The following is a 12,754-nucleotide window of genomic DNA, read 5'->3' on the forward strand; positions in this document are numbered from 1 at the left end:
CGTACTAAATTTTGCCTTTTTACCTTCTTCCTCCTGTATGAAATAGTTTGACTTTTTCCGAGCTGTTATTAGATATGGTTTTTTTCAGATTGTATCAGCTTTGCCTTAGGAGTCTGGTGGCGTAGACCTACCTCGTGCTATGCCTACCTGGTCTTCAGCTTGGTTACCTAGATGTTAGGAATCAGGGTTGTCGCTTGTCAGATTTTAGCCTTCAGTTGTCATATCTGTGCATCTAATTTCTTCCATTTTAAGCCAGTCAGAAGAAACAGGGTCTTCTAGTGCAGTAGTCTTCACACTGCATTAAAAAAAAAAAAAAAAAAAGTTACAAAATCAATTTAGTGGGCTGAAGCCAGTCATTTTTAAAATGAAATGCACTGCTTATGTTTTGTGAAAATTTTGTTTCCTCTATGTGTGAGTATACTAGATTGAGATACAAATGTATTTTTTTTTTTTTTTTTTACTGTAGGTCATGGTAAAAAAGATTTTAAATCTATTGCTCTAGTCCAGGTTAAACTTTGGTCCCTCTTAGAATATCCATGGCAAGTGATTATTGTTAAGAGTTTCAGGGATAAGGAAGATCATAATTATACACTTTGAGACCTAGAAATCTAAACCCCAAAAAGGAAAGAATAGGGGAAAACATGGTATCTGTTTCACTCAACAAGCAAAGCAGGGAGCCCCCAAGAGAGCTATTCCAGCCAGGAGTTGATTACTTGAGGGTGGGGCGGAGAAGGGGTTACGATCTGTCACATCTTTCTCTGCACTCCCAAAGTGCCTTGTCCATACTGTACTCACTGGATGTGCCATGTTGTAATGTAACTGTTTTTTTAACATCTGTGAGTGGGCTAAGTCCATTGTTGGCATTCCATCAATGCTGATAAGACCCCCTCAGTATAAAAGGTAGGAATTATTACTGGCCCCCTTTTCTTACACTCACATTAATGAGCATGTCTACTCCTGCACAAGTTGGGAAGGCACTCCATGTCAAGTGTGAGTGTTGTGACTTTATCACAAATACACTTTGAAAACAATCTACTTATGTTCTATGGAGCCAGTAGCAGCAAAAATCCCATCACATCTCTCAAGGTGTCAGTTTGTTTTATCTTATGATCTTCGAGCTTTGATAAGAGGTAAGGAGGAAATGGCTAGGACCTTGCTTGTCCTAAGTGACGGCAGTAATGATAATAAGTCAGATGGGGTGGGACTGGGGAACAGTTATAATATGCTATTGATGGCCAGGTTCAGAATCAGTGAGGCCCTGTGGCAGGAGAGCTGTCATTGTCTGAAGGATTCAGGAAGATGTCCCAGAGCAAAGGACATCAGTGAGGACACCTGGGGCATAGGTAACCATTAATCAGACAGAGAGAACAGCGTGGTGACCACCAAGAAAGGGAGTAGCTTGCAAAGAGCTTCCAATGCCAATTCAATATTTAGACTTTATGTTCTAGATAAAGGGGAGCTAGTCCGCTGTAGGCATAGGAATCATAGGTACTCTGTAGAAACTGGAACCAAAACTGGAATCAGAATTGCCAAATCTCAGAAACAAAGACTATTTAGGGTGGTGTCAGGGCAGTGGTGGCAGAAATGCTGCTAAAGAAGAATCACTGGGGCCTGGAGGTGTTTTGGATGTGAGGAGCCAGGGAAAGGAAGGGTCACCTTTGACTCTGCAGTTTTGAAGCTCATTGCCTGGAGATAACAGCAATTTTTTTCACAGTAATCAAGAACACTCAAGGAGAGGCAGTCTTGGCAGGGAAAATGATGGCAAGATAGGGATATTACATCTTGGGTTGTAGAGAGGCCTTGGAGTACCATTTCAAAGAATGATTTTATTAGAAGACGACTTCTCATAATTTGTGGGTAGACTAATTAAACTTTTCCATTTATTTACTGTAACCCCATAGAAAGCTCTTAGTTGCTGGGCAGAAAATCAGATATCATTGAGAGCATATTTTAATGTTCTAAATCCAGGAACCTATATATTTTCAATATTTTTCTTGGCTGAAACATGAAATTGTTATTTGATTCTGATAGAGTTAATCAGGGTTTTTAAAAAGGCAGTAGAGTAACAGAAAGACTTGTTTGTTTACAAATCAAGTGTTAGCATATTAGTTATGAATTTACACAAATGAATGCCAAACAGATACTTTGGATTAAAAACCCTCACAGTTCAATCTAGAAAGAAGATCAATAAAGGAATAGAGGACTTGAACAATGCTATAAACCAACCACACCTAACAGACATATATAGAACACTCCACCCAACAACAGCACAATTTACATTCTTCTGCGATGCCCATGGATCATTTACCAGGGTAGAGCATATGCTAGATTACAGAGCAAGTCTCAATAAATTTAAAAAGATTGAAATTGTACAAAACATCTCTGCTGACACAATGGAATGGCACTAGAAATTAATAAAGAAGGAAAACTGGAAATACACAAATATGTGAAAATTAAACAACACACTCTTGATCAACCAGTGGGTCAAGGAAGAAATCAGAAAATATTTAGAGCAGAGTGAAATGAAAGCACAACATACCAAAACTTACGGGATGTGAGAAGGCAATGCTTAAGGGAAATTTAGTAAATGCCTACCATAAAAAAGAAGAAAGATCATAGTTTCATTGTACATCCCAGTTAGTTGGCCTAATAGTGCGTTTACTGTTTCTGTTCTACCTCCTAGTTCATTGCATAGTGCCTGGGGCCTTAAAAGCTTGCAGGTGGTCATCCGGGGCATGACAATTGGTCTCTATTCGCCTGGAGCAGCTGAAGAAGGAGCATCAGGAATAGGAAGAAGAATGTGTGGCTAATTGCCTCCATGCTGCCTCCTTTACCATGAGACCAGAGAACTGGATGGTGCCCAGTTACCATTACTGAATATTTTGATCAAAGATTCCATACAAGAATCCTGATCAAAAGGGGGAAAATATAGAACAGAATTGCAAATTCTAGTGGACTCTTATCTAGTCTTTCTGGAGCCATGGAAGGTGGATGCAGCCCTGAAACTGTTGCACTGAGATAATCTTTAAATCTTAAACCAAAAATATACCCCTGAAGTCATCTTAAAACCAAACAGTAGTTTAGGTTAACTAGTAAAAAAAGGCCCATCTTCCAGCACTATATCAGACAGTGTTCTGCTGCTGTTCATAAGGTTTTCACAGGTCCATTTTTTTTCAGAAGTAGGCTGCCAGGTCCTTCTTAGTCTGTCTTAGTCTGGAAGCTCCCTAAAACCTGTCCACCAAAGGTGACCCTGCTGATATTTGAAATACCAGTGGCAGAGCTTCTAGTATCACAGCAAAATGCAAGCCACCACAGTATGACAAACTGAGACACGTGGTGTTCAGAGACAACAGATGATACCAAATCATGTAAAGAAGCAGGACAAGATGGCTGCAGCAAGTGACCAAACTAAAGAACCAGAAAACCTTTCAGAGGCAGAAATGGTAATGGAACTAACTGATAAGGAGTTAAAAAGACTAGCATATAGGATGCCATCAAAGATCTAGGAAAAAAGACAAAACCAAGGAAAACAAAGACAAAGGAACAGAAGAATTCAGGAAAACAATGCAAAAACAAAACAACAAAATAGATAATTAGAAACTATACAAAAATAGCAGCTAGAAATCCAAAAGATTAACAATAAAATTTTGGAAATACACAACTCAATAGAAGGGCATAGGAGCAGAATTGAATCAATGGAAGACAGAATCAGCGAAATAGATGACAAATTCCTTGACTCTGGTTTGATCAAGGAAAAATAAAAAGGAAAATGAAGGAAGCCTAAGAATTATGTGGGACACTACCAAGAGGAAAAATTTACACATGATTGGAATTCTGGAACGGAGGAGGCAAAAACAAAACAAAACAAAAAAAAACCCACAGAATGAATAGTCAAAGATTTGCTGGCGGAAGGCTTAATATCATGAATGATGAGAAGATGTGCATCCAAGAAGCTCAACGAACCCATACAGGATAGAAATCAAAGAAAGTCACCAAGACATATCATAATCATACTTGCTAAAACAAAAGACAAAGAATGAATCCTGAGAACAGCTCGAGACAAATGAAAAGTCACTACAAAGGGGAGCCGACAGGACTAAGCTTGATTACTTGGTAGAAAACATGCGGGCAAGAAGGCAATAGAATGACATATATAAAACCTTGAAAGAAAAAAATTTCCAGCCAAGAATTATATGTCCAGCAAACTTATCTCTCAGATATAAGGATGAAATTAGGACATTTCCAGATAAACAGAAATTAAGGGAATTTGTAAAAATCAGATCAACCTGACAAGAAATATTAAAGGGAGTCCTTTGGACAGAGAACCAACATCGGAAAACCACCTGAGACTAGGACAAAGGGCAGCATCAGCAAGATACCAGCCCAAATAAAGAATTCTTAAAAATAAAACAAAGCTAAAAGTCTGAAAACAGGGAACCAGAGACATCGTTCTGTAAGTGATGACAACATCAAAACAAAAAGGGGAAGAAATAGTATAGTTATGGAACTTTCATATGGAGAACACCTCAAGGTGATATCGAGAAATAAAAGACAGGTTTAAACTTAGGGGAAAAAAGATAAATTCCAAAGTAATCACAAAGAAAGTTAACAAACGTACTCATCAAAAGAAAAATAGAAAAAAGAGCATAAAGGCTCAGTAAACACAAAATCAACAACGAAAGAAATGAAAAATAAATACACAAACAAAAACAACTCAGCACAAAAAACTAAGCAGAGCAAAGAAATAGTCAACACCACAAAGAAAGCACAACAAAATGACTGCCGTAAACTCATACCTATCAATAATAACACAGAGCATAAATGGCTGTAATGCACCAGTGAAGAGACAGAAAGTGGCATAATGGATTAAAAAAAAAAAAAAAAGACCCACCAGTATTCATAAAAAGATGGATACAACCTAAGTGCCCATCAGTAGATGAACGGATTAATAAACTGTGGAACGTACCCTGCATTACTGGCATGAATCAAAAAAAAAAGAAAATAACAAATGTTGGAGAGGCTGGGGGGAGATTGGAACTCTTATGCACTGCTGATGGAAATGCAGAATGGTACAACCATTTTGGAAAATGATATGGTGCTTTCTTAGAAAGCTAGAAATAGAAATACCATATGACCCAGCAATTCCACTCCTAGTAATATACCCTAGAAAAATAAAAGTCGTCACGAATAGACATATGCACACCCATGTTCATTGCAGCATTGTTCACAATAGCAAAAAATGGAAACATCCCAGATGCCCATCAACAGATGAATGGCTAAACTATGGTACATACACACAATGGAGTATTACACAACGATAAAAAACAATGATGAATCTGTGAAGCATCTCACAACGTGGATGAATCTGGAGGGCATTATGCTGAGTGAAATAAGCTAATCACGAAAGGACAAATATCATATGAGAACACTACTATTAAAAATTATGAAAAGGTTTACATACAAAAAGAAAAAATCTTTGATGGTTACGAGGGCAGGGAGGGGTGAGGATAGAAAAAACACTAAATAAACAATAGGTATGTGGTAACTATGGTGAAGAGTAAGACAATACACAATACTGGGGAAACCAGCACACCCTGTCCAAGGCAAGATCACGGAAGCTCCATAGACACTTCTGAACCTTCTGAGGGATTGAATTACTGGGCTGAGGGCTGTGGGGACCATGGACTTGGGGAACATCTAACTCAATTGGCATAACATAGTTTATGAAGAAAATGTTCTCCATTCTGCTTTGGTGAGTAGCATCTGGAGTCTTAAAAGCTTGTAAGCGGCCATCTAAGACACTCTACTGGCCTCACCCCTTCTGGAGCAAGGGAGAATGAAGAAAACCAAAGACACAGGGGAAAGATTAGTCCAAATGACTACTGGACCACAAGTACTACAGCCTCCACCAGACTGAGTCCAGCACAACTAGATGGTGCACGGCTACCACCACCATTTGCTCCGATAGGGATCACAATAGAATGTCATGGAAAGAGCTGGAGAAAAATGTAGAACAAAATTCTAGCTCAAAAAAAAAATAAATTTAAAGACCAGACTTACTGGCCTGACAGAGATTGGAGAAACCCCGAGAATATGGCCCCTGGACACCATTTTAGCTCAGTAATGATGTCACTCCTGAGGCTCACCCTTTAGCCAAAGATTAGACAGGCCTGTAAAACAGAATGAGAAGAACTTCTAAGTGCATTCAAGCCTACTGTTAGTATATCATTATTAAATGTTAATGAATATAAGCATGAAATTCACTGGTATAAAATTCCTGAAATTTGCCTTCTTTTTTCTCCCATCCTTCTTTTGTGGAAAGATAAACCAGTGTTGCCTTTAAAAAAAAAAAGGTACATACGCACAATGAAATAATACACAACGATAAAGAATGATGAGTCTGCAAAACATCTCACAACAAGGATGAATTTGGAGGACATTATTCTCAGTGAAATAAGCCGATCACAAAAGGACAAATACTGTATGAGACCACTGTTTTTTAAAAGAAAAACAAGAAAAGGTTTATACACAGAGAAAGAAAAAAATCTTTGATGGTTACCAGGGATGAGAGGGGGAAGGAGGGAAAATTCCCAACTAGATAGAAGACATGTGTTAATATTGGTGAAGGGAAAGGCAGTACACAATATGCGGAAGTCAGCACAACATGACCAAGGCCAAGGAAGAAACTGAGAGGAACCAAGAATAAAGGGCAACTATAACTACAACATAGACAATCCTGCAACAATAGCATTAACAAACAATAACGCACAAATGGATACGTAGGTAGATAGGTATGTTATGGAAGTGTGGGAGGGTGTAAGTGAGCACGCTCATCTGCACGTATAGGTTTGGTTGTAGATATTTCTACATACATAATTGTGGTGCTGTGTGTATATTAATACAGACTACAGAGCACACACAGTTCACAGTCAGGCAGTTCCTAGGCTCAAAGGTAGGAGACCATAGACTCGGGGGACATCTATGTTGACTGGCGTAATGTAGTTTGTAAAGATATGTTCTGTATCCTACTTTGGTAGGTAGTGTCTGGTGTCTTAAAAGCTTGTGAGTGGCCATGTAAGATACAACTATTGGTCTCTTATCGTCCAGAGCAAAGGAGAGTAAAGAAAACCAAAGACTTACGGGAGCAATTAGTCCAAAGGACTGGTGGGCCACGTGAACCACAGCCTACACAACCCCAAGACCAGAAGAACTAGATGGTACTTGGCTACCAATACTGAGCCCTCTGACTCAGATAACAACACAGGGTCCCAGACAGAGTGGGGGAAATTTTATAGAACAAAGAATCACATTCACAAAAAAGACCAGAATTACTGGTCTGACAGAGACTGGAGGAACCCCCAAGACTGTGGCCCTAAGTCACCTTCTGACCTGGAACTCACACCATTCCCAGAGACCACCTTTCAGCCAAACAGTAGGCCCACAAAATAAACAGTAACACCTGAGAGGAATGTGCTCCTTAGAACAATCAATTACACAAGATCAAAAGGGCAATATTTGTGCAGAAGCAAAGATGAGAAGGCAGGAAGGGGTAGAAAATTCAGACAAAAGGAAACGGGGAATGTAGGGTGGAAATGGGCAGTGCTGACACATTGTAGGGAATGAATCCAGTGTCATGGAACACTTTATGTATAAACTATTGATTGGGAAACGAATAAGCTTTGTCAACTTTGACCTAAAGCACAAAAAAAAAAGTCCTGGACCAGATGGCTTCGCTGGGAGCTCTCTCAAACACTCAAACACTTATAGAAGTGGTTACCAGGGGTAGGATAGTGGTGATTGGCTTAGGGGGCACTGAATTTCTGTTCATGGTGGTAGAATAATTTGGAAAAGGATAGTGGTGATGGCTGCACAACATGGTGAATGTAATTATTGTCACTTAATTTGTACATGTAAAAATTGTCAAATTGGCAAATGTTGTATATATTTTACTCCCCACCCCCCCCCCCCCAAAAAAAATCCTAAAAAAGAAAACAAATAAAAATCCTTCACATTTTAGCTAATCAGAGCCTCTTCAACTTTCTGTTCGTCATTCCTGGCCACTATTCTACAGTATTTTTTGAGAAGCAATTTTCTTAAAAGAGTACAAATTAGATTCTTCCCTTTATTGAATTGGAATTCTTAATCAGGCTTTTGACTAATTAGGCATTGTCTTAGGCTGGGTTCTCTAGAGAAGCAAAACCAGTAAAGCGTATAAATATATGTATATAAAAAAAATGTATATACATTAAGGAAATGGCTTATGCGGTTATAGAAGCTGGAATGTCCCAAGTCCCTGGGTCAGGCTGGAAGCTTCTCCTGATTCACGTAGCCACAGGGACTGGCAAACTCAAGATCAGCAAGTCAGACAGCAGGGCTCTGGGTCATAGGCAGCGATGACCGGTGAATCTCAAGAACCAGAGATCAGAAGAACAGGAGCCAGCTGCATGGTCCAGAGTGTGCAAAAGCCCGTGAGCCTTGCCAAAAAGTCCACCTGTATTGGAAACAGGCCACACTACCAAGGAAACTCTCTTTCAACTGATTGGCTGCTCACAGCAGATCCCATTATGTAGGTGATCACTTTATATTAAATCTCATCATGGAGGTGATCACATCATCATACAACTGCCAGACTACATCATAACTGCCAACCACTGAGAATCATGGCCCGGCCAAGTTGACACATAACCTGAACGATCACAGGCATTACATCACGTTTGAGTAAAAACACTCTAAGTCATTCAGTTAGCATTTCAGAATGAGAAGTCATTGATTAAAGGGTCACCCAAAACACAAGCAAAGTTTAATAATGAAAAAGATCTTTTATTCCACTATGTGCTGCGAACATGACCATGAAAATCCATACCTGGTAGAAAGTGGCCACGACAGGAATTAAAAATGGATTGGTTATTAACACATGATAATGCCTGAAAGCTGAACCCTCTGTACCTGATACGCTGAGGATAAACTTGACTTCAGTTCTAGGAATTATTCTTCATTCAGCAATCAGGTCTTCCAGGATTGGCATGGCAGCAGTCCCAGGGGAAAAGAAACTCTCCTTTGACATCGTCATACTGCTTTCATGTAGAACCATATCCGGAGGAGGACAGATTTTTCTTTAACACGATAGAGAGAAAAGATTGGGCTCACTTTTGATTTTTCAATATTTATTTGATCTTTTCTCCATGGGTGTCTTTGTGCTGTTAAGACCTTTTGCTTCTGACCTAACACTTTTTTCTTTTCTTTTCTTTCCAGTTTAAGATTGATAGAGAATGGTGGACGTGGATTGATTATAATCGCTTTCAGGAGCTCATCCAAGAATATGAAAATAGCGACGGATCAAAAACTTTCAGCGCGAAGGATTATATGGCCAAGACTCCTCGGTGGGCGTTATTTGGTGCCCATGAAAGAGGCTTTGATCCCAAGGACACAAGATATCAGAGAAAGAACAGATCAAAGGATATTTCTGGGTGTTGAGATTAGCTGACTTCAGGATGCTGAAGGACAAAAGCTGAATGCCTCAGAAGTTCTTGGACTCCTTTGTGACTTTTCCAAGGACAAATGTTACTAATCCTGTTTCATACAGACCAGACTCTCAGGTAAAACATGAGGACACAAGTCCTGGCCTGGAGTGGGAAACAGCGTTTCTCTTTTAGCATCTGGGATTCAGTCTCAGGATTTCTTTCCAGAACTCACTCCCTTTCCTGATTGTATTTCTGGGAGGAAAATCTTTTTCTTTTCTTTTTTTGGGGGGGAGGGTATGCAGTCATTCTTAGAACTTAACTAATAGTTTTGGATTACAAGTGGTAAGACTTCCTAGAATGCTGTTCATGAGAGTCACACAGGAATGACTATCCGGCCTCTTCTCTTAGGGACCAGTAGCCTTTTGAGGAGCAGTGAGTTGTACTTCCCTGAGGTCAATGTATCTGCTTCCTTTAAGGTGAGAACTTGATCCCTTTCTTAAATATCTCAACATCTCTTGAGCACAATTTAGGTTGTCATAATTGTCAATTACTTCAAAATACTTAATCAACTTGTGTAAATTTTTGCTTAGTACCGACCCATTAGGAAATTGAATTGAATCTTAGCTTCACTAGATCTCTTTCTGTTCCCATCCTAATTACCATGGGAGGTAACGTATGGGTTGGATTAGAGTAAAATCTTTCTTCTATAGGAGGAATTGCCATATGATGGCATTGAGAACTTAGTCTCACCAACAGACTTTGAAACAATGAATGTAATTTTCTTCTTGTGAAAAAGTCAGCATTCAAGCCTCTTGTCCCTACACACACAGCAGGTCTCCGTCTTCCTTCACTCTCGCAGCTCTGCTGCTTTACCCAGTCTGTTCTTTGAGGTTCAGGTCTTTTCTAAGTGAAACATTAAATGCTCAGTAGTTTTTTTCTTTGAAAGTTGTCATAGATATTTTAAAATTCCTTTATCCTAAAAATTGAACTAATAAAATCTTTTTTAAAGACTTGGAGCACTGATTTTCTTTTGGTTGTTAATTTTAAAGATGCTTCTAGTCCTGTGGTCCTCAGCACTGTGAGCTCCACCTCCTCCTTCTATGCCAGCTGTTTTGTAACTTCCTCTATTCCATGCTGAAATAAAATCTCCATAACCCAGTAAAAATAATCCAGTGCCGTCAAGTCGATTCAAAAAATCTCCATGGATAATGTGATCTACCCACCCTCTTTGTTAAACACTGGGCGCCATACTTATTTATAAACGGTAAAGTCAGAACATTTATATCTGTTGTGACATGGAATGGGATAGTGACAAAGTATCACAAAAATCACATTTTCATTTCTTGAATCTGTCACATCTTCAAGATTGCCTTCAGCCTCTACTACTTAAAAGTCCTTGGAGATTATGTCATTGAATAAGCACCAAGGAATAGAAGGCAGAAAAAGAAACGGCAATTCAAGAGTCTATCAAAAAGTAATTTACCTTATAGGAAATCATTTAAATGGGTTAAACAGTCCAGCAAAAAGAAAGAGAAGGCTGAATGAATTCAAAACAAAGAGAAAAAACAAAACAAAAGAAAACCATGACTCAACTATATACTGTCTTCAAGAACATTGTTTAAAGACACAGATAGAAAATAAAAGGATGAATAAAGATATATTATGGAAGAAGTAAGGGAGAAAGATGTGGCAGTCTGCATCCATAAAGACTTAAACAGCCTTGGAAACCCCACAGGGCAGCTTTACTCTGTCCTATAGGGTTGCTATGAATCAGAATCCACTTGATGGCAGTGGGTTTGGTTTGGTTTTGGTTGTGGAAGGAGTAACCAAAAAAGAACTGGAGCAGTTATACTAACATCAAACAAAATAGACGCTAAGACAAAAATTGTCACTAGAGAAAAACACAGACATGTTATAATGATAAGAGGGTATACCTAACATCTCTATAGAATACTCCAGTAAGAAAATGGAAGATCTGAGCAACACTATAAACCAGCTATACCTAACATCTCTATAGAATACTCCACCCAAGAACAGCAGGATACACAATCTCATTCTCCAGAAAAGATCTTCTGTTATGCCATAAAGCAAGTCTCAATAAGTTTAAAAGGATTGGAATAATATAGAGTATGTACTGTGACCACAATGGAATGAAATTAGAAATCAACAACAGAAGAACATTTGGAAAATTCACAAAAGGTGGAAATTAAACAAATCACAAGGGAAATTAGAAAATTCTTTGATGTAAATGAAATCAGAACACAGTAAAGGTTATGGAATGCTGCTAATGCAGGGCCTAGAGGGAAATTTATAGCCACACTAGAGAAGAAGTACCTCAGAATCAATAAATTAATCTTCCACCTTAAGAAACTGGAAAAAGAGAACAAAATAAACCAAAGCGAACAGAAGGAATGAAGTAATACAGACCAGTGTGGAAACAGAGGAAAGAAAAACAATAGAGAAAATAGTGAACCAAAAGTTGATTCTTTGAAAAGATCAGCAAGATTGGCAAACTTTTCCACCAAGAAGAAATGTCTCAGAGAAATCCAGAAGGATACAGGGGCATGACTACCGGTGTTGCAGAAACAAATCTGGTGATGAGGGATTGCCATGAACAAATGTCTGCTAACTGATGAAATAGAAGAATCCCTAGAAAGACACAAACTACCAAAACGGACTCAAGAAGAAATAATACCTATTTTAAACATTGAATCTGTCATTTAAAAATCACACAAAAAACATCCAAAGCCCAGATTTATTGGCAAATTCTACCCTTGAATGAAGAAATAATGCTGATTTTACTCAGTCTCTACCAGAAAATTAAATAGGAGGGAACGTGCATCAGCTGATGAATGGTTGAACAAAATGGGATGGGTCATACAGTGAAGTATTCACACCAACCCAGAAGGAAGCACTGCCACCTACTATAATAGGGATGAACCTTGAAAACATTATGCAAGGTGAAAGCAGCCAGTCACAAAAGACCACGTGTTGCATCTTCATTTCTGGGAAATGTCCTTATTTGGCAAATTCGTAGAGACAGAATGTAGATTAGTGGTTGTCTGGGGCCGGGCGGGCGGAATGGGGAGGTGCTAATGGATAAGGAGTTTCTTCTTGGAGTGTTGAAATGTAAAGTTCGATTGTAGCGATGATTGTACACCTCTGAATACACCAAAAACCACTGAATTGTACACTTGAAGTGGGTAAATTATCTGGTGTGTGAAATATATCTTAATAAAGCTGTTAAAACAAAAATAGCACAGAAGCAAACCTGAATGTTTATAAAAATACAG

The 12,754-nt window shown here is 38.8% G+C and overlaps 1 protein-coding gene across 1 annotated transcript in view; it reads left to right on the forward strand.

Moving 5' to 3' along the window:
- The window catches only part of LOC126086485 (S-adenosyl-L-methionine-dependent tRNA 4-demethylwyosine synthase TYW1), a 191,661-nt gene extending 179,170 nt beyond the window's left edge, over positions 1-12,491 (forward strand). The window contains exon 16 of the mRNA XM_049902724.1: positions 9,253-12,491. Coding sequence (XP_049758681.1) covers positions 9,253-9,474 — 222 coding nt within the window. The 3' untranslated portion in view covers positions 9,475-12,491. The remainder of the gene's footprint in view (positions 1-9,252) is intronic.
- The last annotated feature ends 263 nt before the right edge of the window (positions 12,492-12,754 follow it).

The sequence above is a fragment of the Elephas maximus genome, chromosome 12 (genome assembly GCF_024166365.1).
Source record: "Elephas maximus indicus isolate mEleMax1 chromosome 12, mEleMax1 primary haplotype, whole genome shotgun sequence".
NCBI lineage: Eukaryota > Metazoa > Chordata > Mammalia > Proboscidea > Elephantidae > Elephas > Elephas maximus.